Source organism: Oncorhynchus mykiss, chromosome 25 (genome assembly GCF_013265735.2).
Source record: "Oncorhynchus mykiss isolate Arlee chromosome 25, USDA_OmykA_1.1, whole genome shotgun sequence".
Taxonomy (NCBI): Eukaryota; Metazoa; Chordata; class Actinopteri; order Salmoniformes; family Salmonidae; genus Oncorhynchus; species Oncorhynchus mykiss.
Genome location: NC_048589.1, coordinates 22,355,393 through 22,372,934, shown reverse-complemented (window position 1 = coordinate 22,372,934; position 17,542 = coordinate 22,355,393). Strand labels below are relative to the sequence as shown.

General features: G+C 44.1%; 1 protein-coding gene and 1 pseudogene across 2 annotated transcripts; one reads left to right on the top strand and one right to left on the bottom strand.

Moving 5' to 3' along the window:
* Positions 1-320: 320 nt before the first annotated feature.
* dhrs7 (dehydrogenase/reductase (SDR family) member 7) lies at positions 321-7,637 on the top strand. Of its 2 annotated transcripts, none has more exons than XM_036962647.1 (7): positions 321-571; positions 1,151-1,303; positions 1,498-1,604; positions 4,428-4,550; positions 4,774-4,896; positions 5,156-5,371; positions 6,657-7,637. In XM_036962647.1, exons 1-7 carry the CDS (start codon positions 448-450, stop codon positions 6,702-6,704), a joined length of 894 nt encoding a protein of 297 aa, XP_036818542.1. In that variant the 5' UTR covers positions 321-447; the 3' UTR covers positions 6,705-7,637. The 2 variants fall into 2 exon arrangements, with proteins under 2 accessions (XP_036818542.1, XP_021440629.2); XM_021584954.2 differs by having other exon boundaries at positions 323-571; positions 4,428-4,667.
* An 83-nt stretch (positions 7,638-7,720) lies between these two features.
* On the bottom strand, positions 7,721-16,961 carry LOC110504208 (annotated as a pseudogene).
* Positions 16,962-17,542: the final 581 nt, after the last annotated feature.

Below are 17,542 nucleotides of genomic sequence, written 5' to 3'. Positions count from 1 at the left end.
AGCAGTGGTTGATATGCATGTCATATCAAAACAAAAACCCATACATGGATTAAACATTGTAAAGGCAAATACAGAATTAACAGAAACAAAAATACATTTCGTAAGGAAATAGCTGTAGCCAATCTTATTTTTCTCACTATTTTTCTCACTACATTTCTTTGTCACATTATCCTTTATCACTCTCGGTCTCTATTAAAGCGTCACAGTGCGCCAAATATCAGCATGAACACTGTCTATTTATCCTGACATGTATTTCTAAATTCTAAATCTGTCTTTAATATCTTCTAATTGAGTAAACTGTAACCGGGAAGTGTTTTCGTTTCTATTAATAGTCGCTTCCGGGTTATTTACGTTTTTATTACAGCGTTTTATTCTAACGCTGGAGAGCAGATAACTGTTGTTCTTGTATTGCGACTTTCATAACATTTTCACACAAGCCAGAAGACTATGGATTTGGGCGTGACGTTGCTCACAGGAATTGCACTTTGCTTGCTTGTACAGTTTGTGTGCTTCTTATTTGCGGACGCTGACTTGACCTTACTATGGGCAACCTTGTTTGGGAGCAAGCCAGGTAACATACCTGTCCCTTAATTAACTTGTATTGACCAATAACTCAAGGCAGTCGTCACAATGTGGCAATGTACGAGGAGTCAATCTTTCAATACAGACTGTTACACGTTGCTCTCACTTGTATATCTACATTGTTTCAGTGCTGTTCCATGTTGAAGAATCCATCCAATGTAACACAAAGGTTGTTTTGATGACACGTTCTGTATTCTGAGCACCAAGCAGACGTTGACCTCTCATGATCTCCTTCAGATTTGAACAGCAATGTCCACACAATGTTGCAAAACAGCAATGATATGGAACATCTGGAGATCCAGAGAGGTCCGACTACAGAATTTGTCATATAAACAAAATGTATATTTGTATTACATTGGTTGCTTGCCCTCAAGGGCCAATAGGAGGATATTACAACAACGTGGAAGGACCTGTTCTATTATAGTTGGAGAAACCAGGTGATAGTGAATATGACCGCTACAACTGTATGGCACAATATGACTGTTCACCACCCTCCACAAACAAGGTTGTAGTACTGTTTCTCAGTATTTGCTGTGAAAAGTAACACAATCTGCTGCTTGTTTTCTAGAGACCAAGTTGAAAGGACTGGTGGTGTGGGTCACAGGAGCGTCCAGTGGCATAGGGGAGGAGCTGGCTTACCAACTAGCTGGATGTGGGTCTCGTCTGATTCTATCTGCTCGCCGTGTGGATCAGTTGGATAGGGTGAAACTTCACTGTTTGGGTGAGGATGATAGTTCTCTCGTCTAATGAAAACAGTATTCTCTCGCACACAATTAGGTTAATTCTCTTTACTGTTAAGAATGCTAAATTACATAGCCTACTGCTTCAATGCAGTCACAGTAGTAAGTGTGATTTTATACACCTAGCCCTTTCATTTGCAGACCAGTTAACATTTTTCATTTTTTTCCCCCCAAGAGCGCTCCAACTTGAAAGATAAGGATATTCTTGTTCTTCCACTTGATTTGCTGGAGAGAGCATCCCATGAGGCAAAAATGAAAACTGCTATCCAGCACTTTGGCAATGTAAGACCACTACACATGATAATTTGTAATAACTCTCCCTTATCGCTCTTTATTTTATTGGGATTTTAAGTTAGTTCAATTTAATTCAGTGTCTGACCATTTCCAATTGATTAACCACTCAATATAGATGGAAGAAGTAACCAGGCATTAGTCATGTCGGACAGGGGTTCCCAAACATTTTCACTCTGGGGCGGGGGGCGGGGGTATGTATGCAAGGTATGCAATGACTAACATGACAAGAGGAACTGATGATTCACTACCGAATTTTGAAATTGCACCTTGTGCGTTCAGTTTGAGTTCCTTGAAATTGTTTTGTGTATGTATGTGTGTATAGATAGATCTATCTATCTATCTATGTATGCATATATATATACACACACACACACTATATGTATATATATATGTGTGTATATATATATACACACACACACACACACCACCGTTCAAAAGTTTAGGGTCACTTAGAAATGTCCTTGTTTTTGAAAGAAAAGCGATTTTTTTGGCCATTAAAATAACATCAAATTTATCCAATAATCCAAGTTTATCATTTTAAAAGGCTAATTGATCATTAGAAAACCCATTTGCAATTATGTTTGCACAGCTGAAAACTGTTGTACTGATTAAAGAAGCAATAAAACTGTCCTTCTTTAGACTAGTTGAGTATCTGGAGCATCAGCATTTGTGGGTTCGATTACAGGCTCAAAATGGCCAGAAACAAATAACTTTCTTCTGAAACTCATCAGTCTATTCTTGTTCTGAGAAATTAAGGCTATTCCACGTGAGAAATTGCCAAGAAACTGAAGATCTCACACAACGCTGTGAAATACTCCCTTCACAGAACAGAGCAAATTGTCTTTAACCAGAATAGAAAGAGTGGTAGGCCCCAGTGCACAACTAAGCAAGAGGACAAGTACATTAGAGTGTCTAGTTTGAGAAACAGACGCCTCACAAGTCCTCAACTGGCAGCTTCATTAAATAGTACCTACAAAACACCAGTCAACAGTGAAGAGGCGACTCCGTGATGCTGGCCTTCTAGTCAGAGTTCTTCTGTCCAGTGTCTGTGTTGTTTTCTTTTGCCTATCTTAAGCTTTTCTTTTTTTTTGGCCAGTCTGAGATATGGCTTTCTCTTTGCAACTCTGCTTAGAAGGCCAGCTTCCCGGAGTCACCTCTTCACTGTTGACATTGAGACTGGTGTTTTGTGGGTCCTATTTAATGAGGCTGCCAGTTGAGGACTTGTGAGGCATCGGTTCTCAAACTAGACACTCTAATTTCAAACCCTTCTTATTGCGTTTGAGCCAATCAGTTGTGTTGTGACAAGGTTGGGGTGGTATACATTAGATAGCCCAAGTCCATATTTTGGCAAGAACAGCTCAAATAAGCAAAGAGAAACGACAGTCCATCATTACTTTATGACATGAAGGTCAGTCAATCTGGAAAATATCAAGAACTTTGAAAGTTTCTTCAACTGCAGTCGCAAAAACCACCAAGCGCTATGATGAAACTGGCTCTCAAGAAGACCGCCAACAGGAAAGGAAGAGACACAGAATTACCTCTGCTGCAGAGGATACGTTCATTAGAGTTACCAGCCTCAGAAATTGCAGTTTAAATAAATGCTTAACACAGTTCAAGTAACAGACCCATCTCAACATCAACTGTTCAGAGGAGACTGCGTGAATCAGGCCTTTATGGTCAAATTGCTGCAAAGAAACCACTACTAAAGGATACCAATAATAAGAAGAGACTTGCTTGGGCCAAGAAACACAAGCAACGGACATTAGACCGGTGGAAACCTGTCCTTTGGTCTGATGAGTCCAAATTTGAGATTTTTGGTTCCAACCGCCGTGTCTTTGTGAGATGCAGAGTAGGTGAACGGAAGATCTCTGCATGTGTGGTTCCCACTGTGGCTTGACCCCCTGCTGATCCCCTCAGTTTGGGAACCACTGATGTAGGACATCATTTCTTCGCATTTACTTAATAGTCTAACCAGACTGGCCTTATTTCTAAGACAATACATTATATTCAACAGACATGCTCACTACTAGTCTGATTAATCATGCTGTAATACACAAATACTTGTTATCTACAGCCTGAAACATTTGTGTGTAAAATTTTGTAAATGTTCCTTGCAGAATGTTAAATAAAATTACATTTGAACTTACTCTACCGGTTGTCTCTAAGACAAAATGTCCACAGCAAAGTATTGTTTACCCAACTTTTTAGAGAGCCGGTAGGTATATTCTTTACTGAGGTGTGGATTGTTCTCCATCCTCCCCTGATTCAGAATATACCATTTTAATTCTACTGAACTATATACCTACCGGCTAACTTATCCAATACTTTCCTGTGGATATTTTGTCTCAAATTTTGTGCAGCTGAAGGTCAAACCGCACAGACAACCAGTAGAGTAAGTTCACGTGTAATTTTATTCAATATTCTGGTTTGTAAAGAACATTTACTGTCAATGATTTTGTATACAAATGTTTCTTGCTGTATATACCAATTCATTGTGTATTACAGCCTGATTAATCAGACTAGCTTACTACCAACCAGCACCCAAAGGCAAATTATGCACATGAAAATGCAGTTCAAGGCTAAGTCCAATATTAGCGCAGTCTTATTAGACGTGTTCTCTTATTCTGAGACATGAGGTTGTTTCCACTTGGAATCTGTGTTTTGATTATACCTTTGGCAGAAATGTTCACAACCAAGTCTTGATTTTGTTACCAGTGTATCATGAATTCAATAAATTCCTTTGAAGAATAAGATAATTGGTGATACATGGCTTGCTTTGTTCCGGTCTCTCTCTGCACTATGCCCATTTAGATTGACATCCTGGTTAACAATGGTGGCCGAAGCCAGCGTTCTCTGTGCCTGGAGACCAGTGTGGATGTGTACCAGGCGCTGATGGAGCTCAACTTCCTGGGCACAGTGTCACTTACCAAGCAGGTGTTGCCCCACATGACGCAGCGAGGGTCGGGCAGTGTAGTTACTGTAAGCAGTGTGGTCGGCCTGGCTGGGGCACCTCTGGCAACCGGATACTCTGCCAGTAAACACGCTCTTCAGGTGAGATGAATCATGGGCCACCCTCTGCCCGTTTGTAGTTGTACAACATCTAGATTGATTAAAATCTTGAGATGACAATCTATCTATCTATCTACTTTTTCCACAGGGCTTCTTCAATTCTCTTCGAACAGAGCTGACTGAATACCCAAGGATACTCATCAGCACAGTATGTCCAGGGCCTGTACAGTCACAGATAGTCCAGAATGCTTTCACAGAAGAAGTGGGAAAGGTGGGTTTTGCTTCCAAATTATGAATATTTATTCACATTGAATTTTTTTCACATTATTGCTGAATTCATGCTTAATTTTACATCTTACGTTGCAATTGCATCACATTTTGTTATTGTCAAGATGTCACAAACGCATTCATGGGAAAACCATTGGTCTTTCAAATAATTGTCATTAAAGTATGATTTAACTTCCGTTGAACTGAACATTTTTGTACGAGTGTTGACATTAATTTCCTGTCTTATCCCCTCCGTATCTAAGGCCATTCCCACTGCTGGGGACCAGCAACACAAGATGGTCACTAGTCGTTGTGTGCGTCTCATCCTGGTGGGTATAGCCAATGGCACCAAGGAGATGTGGATTGCCCAGCAGCCCTTTCTGCTGTTCTACTATGTGTGGCAGTATGCTCCCACCTGGGCCTGGTTCATCACTGATGTGCTGGGCAGGAAGAGGGTGCAGAACTTCAAGGCTGGCCTGGTTAGTATTGGTTTTCTGTAGGTCTCACAACATGATTTTGCTGAAGAATGTGTTTTCTGAGCTGCATACTATATATTGTTACAGTTTTGCCGATTAGAATGATCATAACTTAGAGCTCAGTGTATTCCATAGAGCAGTGTTTCCCAACTCCAGTACCCCCAACAGTACACACTTTTGTTGTAGCCCGGACAAGCACACCTGATTCAACGAATCAAGTCCTCAATGAGTTGAATCAGGTGAGTTTGTCTGGGGCTACATCAAAAATGTGTACTGTTGGGTGTACACAAGGAAGAGTTGGGTGAAACGCACTAGGCCAGGGATGGGCAACTCCAGTTCTCTGGGCTGGAGTGATGTCACACTTTCCCTCCCATCCCTAGCAAACACAGCTGATTAAACTAATTGCATTCTAAACTGAAGATCATGATTATTGCAGTCGGGTGTGTTAGATGGGGATGGGGCAAAAGTGACACCAATCAGACCCTAGAGGACTGGAATTGCCCATCCCTGCACTAGGCATCGTTTATGCATGGCCTTGCTTTCACATTTTAAGGTTAACCTTGCCTTTCCAGGCCAGGAATAAGGGGACACTAACCGTGTGAACAGTCAAATACTTGAGTAAAGCAGACTCTATTTAGAGCTGTCTCTTAACAGCTAGGGGGCTCAGCTGTTACTGACCTTGCTTCAGCCTGATAAAGAGAAGGGGTGGCCACACTGGCCAGGGTATAGCAGTGGGCATGACTGCTTCCCAGTGGCAGTGACTGACTTCTACGTCTGGTGGCCTCTGCTGGACAGCTGAGGGCCACGCAGAAAGGTCATTTTCTGACTGACCAGACATTTGTGTCAGGATTTGAATGGACAATGTCGCCCAACCACTGTGGTTTAGTTGTGTGTAGGAATGCTCAAGGTTTGGTCAATATATTAAAACAATTATACAAAGGAGAGAAAATACAGACTGAGGAAAGGCAAAGGTAACTTAGTGAGTTTGCAGGTTTTCATTCTTCATCTGTCAATGAACAGTATTTGAAATCTAGACACCTAAAACAGACAATGAAGCAAGATCGGCCTCAGAACATAGGACATATATGGATAAAGTAGAATCAGTCACCTGTCATTAAACTGAGATATGACCTATTCCCACATCATCCTGTTGACAAGTCCATGTTCTGATGCCTTAACTTCTTGAGTGACAGAGCGTCTCCCCAGAATGTAAAATGTTTATATTTTGCCTGTGATACAGATTTTTAACAGTCGAAAAACAACTTTAAAATTAAGCTTTGTTTTACAGGACGCAGACTCTGCGTACTTCACAAAGCCAAAGCCCAAGTCTTCCTGAAAGGCATTCCAAATGCTTGAGCTCCACCTTGAAATGGGTGAACTTGAACCTGGAAGCAATTGTCTCATTTTTGGCTGTCCTAAAACATTTTCCTTTCAGCTCTCTTCACAAAGCAGAAGAATAGGGATGAGGGTGGAAATAGAGACATTGAAGATTTTTCTCTAGCCTATGAAATTAGGATGTGTCCAGGCTGACTCAGTTGATGGGGAAAAAAGTATTTCAGAATAAGGAGGAACATTAAATTGATTGTCTGATAGGTGGAGTATAATTAATGCACTCCCCACAGATCTGTGATGAATGTCTATAGCACTGACCAATCTCCAGTAAACAATAGCCTATCAGGTTTCTTTGAAAACGTTAAGTGTATATACAATTACACAAGAACTGTAAACAAAATTATAACAAAATGAAGACCAACCGAAAGGCACATCCTTGTATTTAACACTGAATAATAATTTTAAAATCAACATTTTTGTCCCATTTTGCCTTTGGGAGCATTACATAACTGTATTTGAGGGAAAACAATTACTAAATAAGTTTATCATGAAATTGGCACTGTGTTGACTGTCCACGATTAAATTTCATTTACACATGATAATTGTTTTTTCCAGAATGATAAATGTATTCTGAATAATTATATCCCATGTAAATGTTTTCTCCAGAAAGCTGATATTTAGTTGTTTGAACTAGTACCACACCTTTGGTAATGTCGCTCCTGCATGAATGATACCATTTGTTTTAATCTGCCTTCCAGGTACTTTCCTAAGATACCCTTGTGCAGGGGTAGGCGACTAGATTCACTTGTAAACTGCAAATTGACCACTAAGCCCAAGAGAGATTGAATTTAGCAAAAAATGATTTCATACATTGAGACATGAGCACCTGTTTTATTTGTAGAAACACTTTTTGTCAAACTAAAATCCCCCAAATACATTGAATCTTGTATTTTACAAAACTGCGGGCCAGTATTGGCTCACATATACAGGTCACAACATTGGGCTTACCCAGTGACAAAGTTAGGCAAACACGAGGCAGGGTGGGTATAGGGAAGTCAGTGAAGATGGCGTATCCCAACAAGGGGTTGAGGTTAGAAGCAGGGGAGGTGCAGGGGGACAGAGGAGGGCCTGGTTGCTGTAGTGCTCCTCATCATCGTTGGTGGCGTAGAGCAGGTCCCAGGACAGGTTAGCCCACTGGCCACGCACCACCACCTCATTCGGACGGCCTACCTGAACCAGCCCTGTGTAAGTGCTCTGTGGAGACAGAGACAGGCAGGTAGAGGTTACTTACTGTACTGACCACTAGCTCAGTTTAAAATACACACACCCCAAAGATAAGACCACACAAAACACTATATAAACAAACCATTTTTAAGCAATGTTAATAGTTAATCAGTTGTTTGTTGGGTTACTTTAGTGAGAACCCTGTGAGTTAGTAAGGTAACAGAAACACAGGTGTAGTGTGGTTACCAGGGTGAGGTCATGGCCCGGTGAGAAGAGGGTTTCTCCTGTAGGACACAGTCCTGCCAGCCTCTGTCAGCCACCAGGGCGATGTACCAGTCCCTCTCATACTCCTCCAGTGTGCTGAACAGCTCCTCAAGACTCTCTATTGGCCCCAGACTCACCTGATCAAACAGCAGCTTGAAACTGTACCTGCAGGTAAATAGATCAGTTACAGGTACAAGCTTTGGATAGCAACATTTAATATGTGTAACACACATCCAGTATATACGTTTTAGATTCCATATGTTGGGTTGCAGCTACACCCATGTTTCACCCCTTCCCTCTTTACCTGAAAGCCTTAAGTGCAAGCTGGTCAAGTTCTTTGTTTTCAGAGAGCCACTCCAGCCCCTCTGTCCAAGGCACGTCCCCACAGTAGACCCTGTAGACATAGCTGGGGCTGGTAAAGGCAGACTCTGTCCCCAGGGAGATGAGGCATGACTGGTCCCTCAGCTCCTCATCCTCCTTCAGGGCTTTGGCCACATCTTCCAAAGCCTTGTCCTGAATGGACAGCGCCAACTGCCCCAGAGTGAACCGAAACCACTCGGGGAACAAAAGCATAGGGCTGCTGCAACCGGGATGATAAGGGGGATGTCCTCCACCCAGGGGGCAGACTGAACAGCTCAGTGTGGGGGCAGTTAAAGTTTGCATGGGCCAAGATGCCGGAGGACTCTGTCGGGGGTACTTCAGGGTTCCTGCCCTTGTCCACAGCCGGGAGCCCCAGAGCCTGGAGGGACGAGAGGGCCATGTTTTCAAACCTACTGCCCATCTCCACAGAGCCTGGCAGTGAGGGGCTGGTGTGGAGCACTGTGTCCCCCAGCTGGGCCTCCGTACTTACCAGCACCACCGTCCTCCTGGCTGGCTGAGCCCCACACAGGTCATCCTCATCTGACCAGTCACCGGAGGTCGTCAAACTGGAGCTGTCCCGTCTAAACTTGAGAGAGGAGACGGACTCCACCATAACAGCCTCTGAAGGCTGGGTGACAGTTGACTGGCCAAGATGGGAGGGCTGGAACTTACTTTCCTTTCCCGGTGTCCCCAGTAAAAGTCTTATGTCTCTGGACAGAGTTCCTCAGCAGCAGCTACACCAGGGCCTTCAGGAAGTCATCCTGGACTTCCTCAGGTCATGCAAGCACATTTCGGGCATCAGAGTAGACGCGGCCAGGCAGGGCAGCACATGGGGTGAGGGCGTTACCCAAGTGCAGGTTTAACCCCTGGTTGAGACCAAGCCGCTCAAAGCCCCCTCAAACACCTCATTCCACCCCCCGAGCCTCCACTGAATGGTACGACGTGTCCTGCAGCTCCAGACCCTGAAACAAAATGGTCAAATGAGTTCACCACAAATGAGCGATTCAAACACATAACCATTAATGAATCAGTACCTTGATGTTGACTGTGCAGTAGCCATATCCTCTCTCCAAGATCATGATCCAAACCATGCGGTGTCCTGGAAGCAACCCAGGAACTGGAAGCCAGGAGCCAGAGAACCTTCAGAGGGAAGGAAAAAAATCAACTGTAGGCCTATCAGCTTCTTCATACACTTATCCACAGCTAAGATTTTGGGTAAGGCTGATTCCATTATGCATCATGTCCCTTCCCTATTCATAGCATATTCTCATCGCAACCTTTGAGTGGTGTTATACTTGGTCACAGTCATCCCAGTGGTAAATTATTATTATAGGACATGCAGTCAAGAGATGCTATCCTCTGGGGGCTGAAGATGAGAAAGCTTGGAGTATATACATAGATAAGTTCCCCCTGGTCACAGAACCCTTTCATTTTGCATCAGTAGTGAGTCTTTTCGGCTGTGGATAACTTGGCTGTCGGATTAACTTACCATTTCAGTTGTAGAGGAAGGTCATGATACAGTTTAAACTGGCTGACTGCACAGATCTAAATAGTGAATTCCTTATATTCCTCGGCTTTCCATTAGTCTCTAAATATTAATTCCTCTCATGGGAGTAGACTTGGGGAATTTGTACGAGGGGGCATTTCATTTTTGGTCGACAGAGGGGCGAGCGGACAGACATTTTTAGTGAAGTTGTAGTGGCAGAGCGATGGTTGCTTTCGTTTAAGTTTGACTAGTGTTCAAAGATAATGTCATATCCTAAAGCGCCGTCTCGGAATAGTCACCGACGCTGCCTCGCAATGGGAAATGACACGCTGTGCGTTCTCCGCTCCCGCTCAATGCTCACTGATGCACAGCCGCCAATGTCACAGAGGGGGCAAAGGGAGAGAAAAAAGAACACTACACTACAAACTCTCCTCTTTCTACTGGGTATAGCATGCCCAACAAGCGCTTAGCCTAAATTAAACATCACAGCTCAGGCACCCCCAGTTAGCCAAGAAAACAAAATTGAGTGATGACATTACTATAGCAATTTCTGTTTCTGTTTTGAGTAGTCAATAAATAATTACGCTTGTACTTGCTCAGTTTCTTCCTTGCCCCCTCCTGACAGCAAATAGAGCACTGAATACATTTTTTGGAAGAAGCTCTGGCTGGCTTTAGAGTATTATGAGGTTAATGGTGTTGAAACATTTGGATGTAATGAATACAGATCAGAACGATTTTATTCGGGTCACTTCTCGGGAATCACAACTGGATCCTGCAAGCTTACATTACTGCCGGCGTCTCTACTGAGCAACTCACAACAACATTCCTCTTAATATGAAACCATAAGAGGCTCCCCCGCCCGGCTCTTTCATCTGCATACATTCACTGCTCGACCAATCTAAAAGTTCACTGTCACTGCGATTGAGTCAACATACACAGTAAGTAATAAAACAACCATGAGGACACGGAGCTGGAACACTGAGTGCACTATGGTGTTCTGTTCTAACTGCTTGTGGTTAGAAAATTAATGGCTTCTCCCAACAATAGGGGTTAAAGATTAAACTGAAAACATATGCCCAACACCTAATGCAGTATGTAATGTATACTGTAAAGTGTGGGTAAATAAGGAAGTCTGACAACGTTACTGCCGGTGTAAATGTAATGTTTACCTTACCATTATCATTTCATACATTGTACATAAGCTACAAAGTCATGTCTGGAAATTAAAGTTTCACTTTCACTTCACCCAGTACCTGGAGTCGAAAGCCAAATAAAAAAGTAACAAGCCTCCCCGGTTTGAAGTACAATCTCCACACAATGACAAAGCAAAAACAGGTTTAGATTTTTTTGCAAATGTATATTTTTTAAACATCACATTTACATAAGTATTCAGACCCTTTACTCAGTACTTTGTTCCCTTTACTCAGTACACTGCCAAAATATGCCTTTTGGCAGTGATTACAGCCATGAGTCCTTGGGTATGACTCTACAAGCTTGGCACACCTGTATTCGGGGAGTTTCTCCCATTCTTCTCTGCAGATCCTCTCAAGCTCTGTCAGGTTGGATGGGAAGTGTTGCTGCAAAGCTATTTTCAGATCCCTCCAGAGATTTTCGATCGGGTTCAAGTTCAGGCTCTTGCTGGGCCACTCAAGGACATTCAGACACTTGTCCTGAAGCCTGCATTGTCTTGGCTTTATGCTTGGGGTCATTGTCCTGTTGGAAGGTGAACCTTCGCCCCAGTCGGAGGTCCTGAGTGCTCTGGAGCAGGTTTTCATCAAGGATCTCTGGCCTTTGCTCCATTCATCTTTCTCTTGATCCTGACTAGTCTCCCAGTCCTTGCTGCTGAAAAACATCCCCACAGCATGATGCTGCCACCACCATGCTTCACCGTAGAGATGTGATTGCCCAGGTGTTGAGCGGTGCCTGGTCTCCGCCAGACGTGATGCTTGACATTCAGGCCAAAGAGTTTGATCTTGGTTTCATCAGACCAGAGAAAGAATCTTGTTTCATGGTCAGTCCTTTTAGGTGCCTATTGGCAAACTCCAAGCTAGCTGTAATGTGCCTTTTACTGAGCAGTGGCTTCCGTCTGGCCACTTTACCATAAAGAACTGATTGGTGGAGTGCTGCAGTGATGGTTGTCCTTCTGGTTGATTCCCCTCCATCTCCCCGCCACTGTGTTCTTGGGGACCTTCAATGCTACAGACATTTTTTGGTACCCTTCCCCAGATCTGTGCCTTGACACAATCTTGTCTTGGAGCTCTACAGACTTTCTTAGACCTTATGGCTTGGTTTTTGCTCTGACATGCACTGTCATCTGTGTGCGCCTTTCCAAATCATGTCCAATTTAATTTACCAAAGGTGGACTCCAATAAAGTTGTAAAAACATCAAGGATGATCAATAGAAACAGGATGCACCTGAGCTCAATTGAGTCATAGCAAAGGGTATGAATACTTTTAAAATTAAAAAACATACCTTATTTACATTAAATATACAAACATGTCAACCTGTTTTTTCTTTGTCATTATGGGTTATTGTGTGTAGATTTGGGGGGGGGGTTTCATTAATTTTAGAATAAGGCTGTAACAAAGTTAAGGGTTCTAAATACTTTCCGAATGCACTGTAAATGTGTCTGTGTGCTAAGGTGCAGAGAATCAGAGCAGGTGGTCAGTCCAGTTCAAGTGTTCAGCAGTCTGATGGTTTGTAGACAAACGGTCTCGGAGCTTGTCTCTAAGGGCCGGGCCATTACCATGGTAACGGTGGGATTCACATGTCTGACAGATTCTCCGACATACCTTTGCTAGTACCAATTGAGCAAGCTCAAACAAACATTGAACAACCTAGCGTGGCAACGTAAATAGCCAAGAAACACAAGGACAAAGTCACACTTCAGTAGACTTTTTGGTAAATTTGACCAACTTCTATAGTTGTGCGCTTCTAAAAATGTATATTTCAGTGCGCACAGCGCCCCAGGCACTGCTGCTGCACGCAAGTTGGGATATATGGGACTCTACATAGGTCTTTGTATAGAAATAAATCATTCTTATTTCTATGGTTCTTTGTGTGATTAGCTACCAGCTATGAAACAAAATTGCATAAAGACATTAAATAGCTATGGATGGATTTTTTGTTGTTGCTATAAATCACAACTCGCACATGCTCATACTTAAGCTTACTTTCTCAGTTCGTACGCATCTACTTATTGGCGCATATGCAAGTATAATGGTCACATCGTAGAGCCCTGAAATTCATTCAAAGCATCATGCTCTCCCCTTCCTCTTTGTAAATAAATTTGACTACAACCAACCAAACCTCAGCACACACAAATCACACTGCCCACAGCAGACAGTCAAGCCAGCATCGTTTCCCTGTCACTGGCTGTCGGCTGTTTAGCCGACAGCCAGTGCTAGTGGAAAACACTGCTCACCAATGAATTGTAGAAAATGCAAATAAGAAACAGGGGAAAATAACTAAAGAGTGACACCCACAAACGAAGTGATCCCCTGGTGAAGGTACTCCTCAAAGCAAAGACCAGGCTCCCATTCATCTGCTGGTAGTAGATGGAGTCTGGACAGAGGCAGGCGGTGCCCACGGGCCCAACCCAACTACGCTGAGGGAAGCCCAAAGGAAGATGGGCAGGGTGAAGAGGGGCAGCAGAGGAGCAGAGATCATGGCAAACAGGAACACCACAGAGAGCAGCAGAGGACACAGGGAAGCGTTCAGGGCCAGGAGGGTCCCGGCCGACTGAAGCCGCTATTTCTTCTCAGTCCAGGAGGTCACCAGCAGGGTCAGGGCAAACTTCAGCTTGGACAGGAACTGGAGCAGCCTATCACTCAGCAGGCCCACCTGGGTTGACAAATGAAAGACAAAAACTTTGCATTTCTGGTTTTGGGAGATACTAAAGATTTAACCAGGACTTCAATTTCAATGTTCAACTGTAAATATTTTTTCGGAAAAAGATCATGCCTATGTCATGAATGCTGAAATGTGTTGTTACCAGAAGGAGCTGGACCCCTATGCCCATACTGTCCCACCCAGGCAGTCTGGTTTCCCCTGTAGCCAGCCTCACTGACACCACCATCTGAAACAGGGCATCCTCAAAGCTCTGCCACACCTGCACAACACAGAGACCCATTACTCAAATCAACATGACTTAAATCATATTGATAACAGAGGATCAATGGTCATGAAGTCACTGGAGAGAGAAACTCTGGTTGATTGATATACAGTACATGCTTACGTTATACATAAAATAATTAATGTGTACCATCCTGAAGGCCCGGGTGAATCCCACACTGAGAGAGGCTGTGTGGAGTTGCTGAACAGAGCCATCCAGCATCAGCAAAGCAATCATTGCAAAGGGAGACACTGCAATGTAAAACACAGTCACTGTTAAATATAATATATTAAGATGCATGAATAGTATGTTTCAGTAATGACAAAGCAATACTATATCGCAAGGTGAGCTCACTCAGATTGAGCAGCACCCTCCTGATGGCCCCAGCCACGGGGAGACCCCTTCTGCGCTGCTTGAACACCCGGACATTGGCCATTCCTCTTGGGTACAGTGGGTTGAGGAATACTCCTCCAAAAACATAGGCTCCCTGGATCTCTCCGAGAGCCCAGCAGAAAATGAAGAGGATGAGGAGGTAGCTTGAGGTCCCCTGGCCAGGTTCTGGGGCTGAGAGGGACTGAGGAAGTGATGTAAGAGGCCTGCCTCAGCCATGGCCCCCAGCAGTAGCCCCAGGTAGAGCAGCATCTCCCTGCAGCACAACTGCCAGCCAAACCAGCGGGGAGTGGCAGAGGATGCCCCCCTACGCCATCCACTGTCACCACGGGTCACCCTGGGCCCTCCTCTACAATGTGCCCCAAATTGTCTGAGATCTAAACTAAGCAGAAACCCCATGGCCATGGAGAAGACGACCACACCCACGGTGGACGGGATGAAGAAGGTACAAACAGTGACATATGCAGATATGGCGAACATCCCCAGCAACCTTTAGGAAGGACAGAGAGCACAGAATCATAGGCGCTCACACAGGCATATGGTAAAGAGCTCAAGGAACTACATCAGTGACTTAAGTATAATCAGACAGCATCTAAATGTTGACAAAAAAACAACTGATGTAGCAAGCAAAATAAACCTAAGGTTACTGGACATGGGAGAGCAGCCCAAACCGAACACCAGTGCCTGCTCCATGCCCCAAAGGAGGAGGGCGTCCAGAGGTGACAGCATGCCCAGCGCCAACAGCAGAGGCCGGACCAGGAACACCACATGAAGAACCTGACTGGTTAGCTGGAACTCTGGTACTGGATCTGTAAATCTGGACACCAGCATAGGGAAAAAAACAAGCAAATCACAAAATGTAAGCAATCCTATCAAAATATCCATAAGTTTCAAAACAGTCATTAAGACCAATTTTGTTATTTCTTACCTATCAGCAAGGTCCACAGCTATGAAAGTTAATATGTAGAGTGGTCGGATGAGTGGGATGATCTCATAGGTGTCCTGTGCCTGGAATGTGGCCATCTCTGCGGCCGTGTTGATGATAAGGGAGTACTCTGCCGTACAGTCACCCAGCTCAGGACAAAGACCACAAAGGCTACACCCACACTGCCGTAGAGTGTAGTTAACCTACCCAGGAGCACATACCATGTTCCCAGGCCACAGAGGGTCCTCGCCAGCATGGTGTGGAGCACCACGTTCAGCCCAAACCTCTTCCCTGGGGCGATGAACCTCACTGTCTCTGGGCCTACACAGTTGGTGAACTACACCTCCTCCTCATCAGCCCCAGGGAAGAGCACACAGGGTTGGGCACTCCCAACCTCTCCACCGTGCCATTCCTGCGGGCTGCATACAGTGCCAGGGCCTGGACACCCACTGCTGCCCCAAGCATGAGCATAGCAGACAGCACGGCAGCATGGAGCTCCTCCTGCAGCTGGCACAGCAGCATGACAATGCTACCCAACAGCCATGGTGTCAAGAACAAGACCGCCTGGTTGACATAGATATAAGGCGGGGTGCAGTAGCCCAACTTCAAGCACGGACCCCCCAGCACCATCTGAGGGAAACGCTTCCAGAACTCCTGCTTGTATTCATTGAGCAAGGGCACATCTGGTCCCATCCTGACCATGCCCTAGGGTGGTGCCGGTCATCTTTCTGGGGCTGCAGTTAGCACCCGTGTCATCCTATAGGACAAGATCAAAGAGATAGCTTGATCTATGTCTGCCACAAAAGGAATGCTGCTTGCAGGATTTATTTTTATTTTTAATTATACAAACTCCATCGAAAACCTACTTAACATCAGTAATGTATAATTGTCAACAGGTTTGCTAGGTATGTTTTCAACTGCTGTCAAAGAGCTGGCTGCCTGGGTGCGTCAGTCACCCACGCACGGATGACTAAGTTCGTAGTCAGGTCAATAACATTGCAAAGCTACACTAGTACATGTTGTATAAACTGACCTTGACTAAAACATGTAAACAGTAATGGCTAGCTAACGTTATCGCAGCAAGGTTGCAAAGAAAACATAAATACAAGCTAGCAGCATAACATACGCTAGCTGCATTCATATATATGGGATGGCTAGCTAGCTACTGAGGCGATTGTCAGAAATAACGTTTGTGAAAAAATAATTAGCTAGCTACATTAAATTGAGCTATCTAGCTAACATTAACTAGCTAACTTACCTATTGTACCTTTGAATGAAGAGATAGGATATCCTTTAAATTAAGCGGCTGTCTTATTAATTTTCGAAAGTATAGCAATTAGTTTAGATACAAAAATTATGTCTTAAATGTGTTGTTCCCAGTGAGCAACGATAGCTAGCTAACATTTGAGGCTAGAAAATAATCACAACAATAAGTGAGGGCGTGCGCTCCAACTAGGTTCGGCAAAATTTGCACTTTGTGACAAACCAGTCAAACTCAGCCTACCCATCAATTTCCACCCCGCACTTCTTCTCCTCCTTCTTCTTCTTCTTCTTCTTCTTCTTCTTTTTCGTGGTTTAACGGCGTTTGGCATCCAATAAATGTTGCATTACCGCCACCAACTAGACTGGGGTATAAATCTCTTATACCTTGAGTGGGAAAAGGGGGGAAAAAAATAAAATACTGTGTAATCTAACCCTATTCCAATATTTAAACCCATCTAGTCCTAGCTCAGGCCAACAGCCTGGAAGGATGGGACACCACCACTCAACTGTAACTCTTTTGAAGTCAAATCTCGTACATCCAAATACTTCCCCGCAGCTGCCACCACAAGCTCTATTTTTTTGCGGTACAGTTGATAACCATTGCTATGTATGCTACAAAGCCAATCTTACTGAAGCATATATCACTCGTTGGCCTATCCCTCTGTACTGGCACATATCTACCACTCACACAATCCTTTCAGAATCCCTCCCCATTGACCCATCTTCCGCTACTTTCTTCACTGCCTCAGCATATGGACACCCTCTCCATTACTCCAACCCTGGTACACTCAACCTGCCTCTCTCGCACCAGACAC

Coding starts and splice junctions, on each gene's coding strand:
- dhrs7 (XM_021584954.2), top strand. CDS start 448: ATGGATTTGGGCGTGACGTTGCTCACAGGAATTGCACTTTGCTTGCTT. Junction 1,304..1,497: donor GGTGAAACTTCACTGTTTGG/GTGAGGATGATA, acceptor TTTCCCCCCAAG/AGCGCTCCAACTTGAAAGAT. Junction 5,372..6,656: donor AGAACTTCAAGGCTGGCCTG/GTTAGTATTGGT, acceptor TTTGTTTTACAG/GACGCAGACTCTGCGTACTT.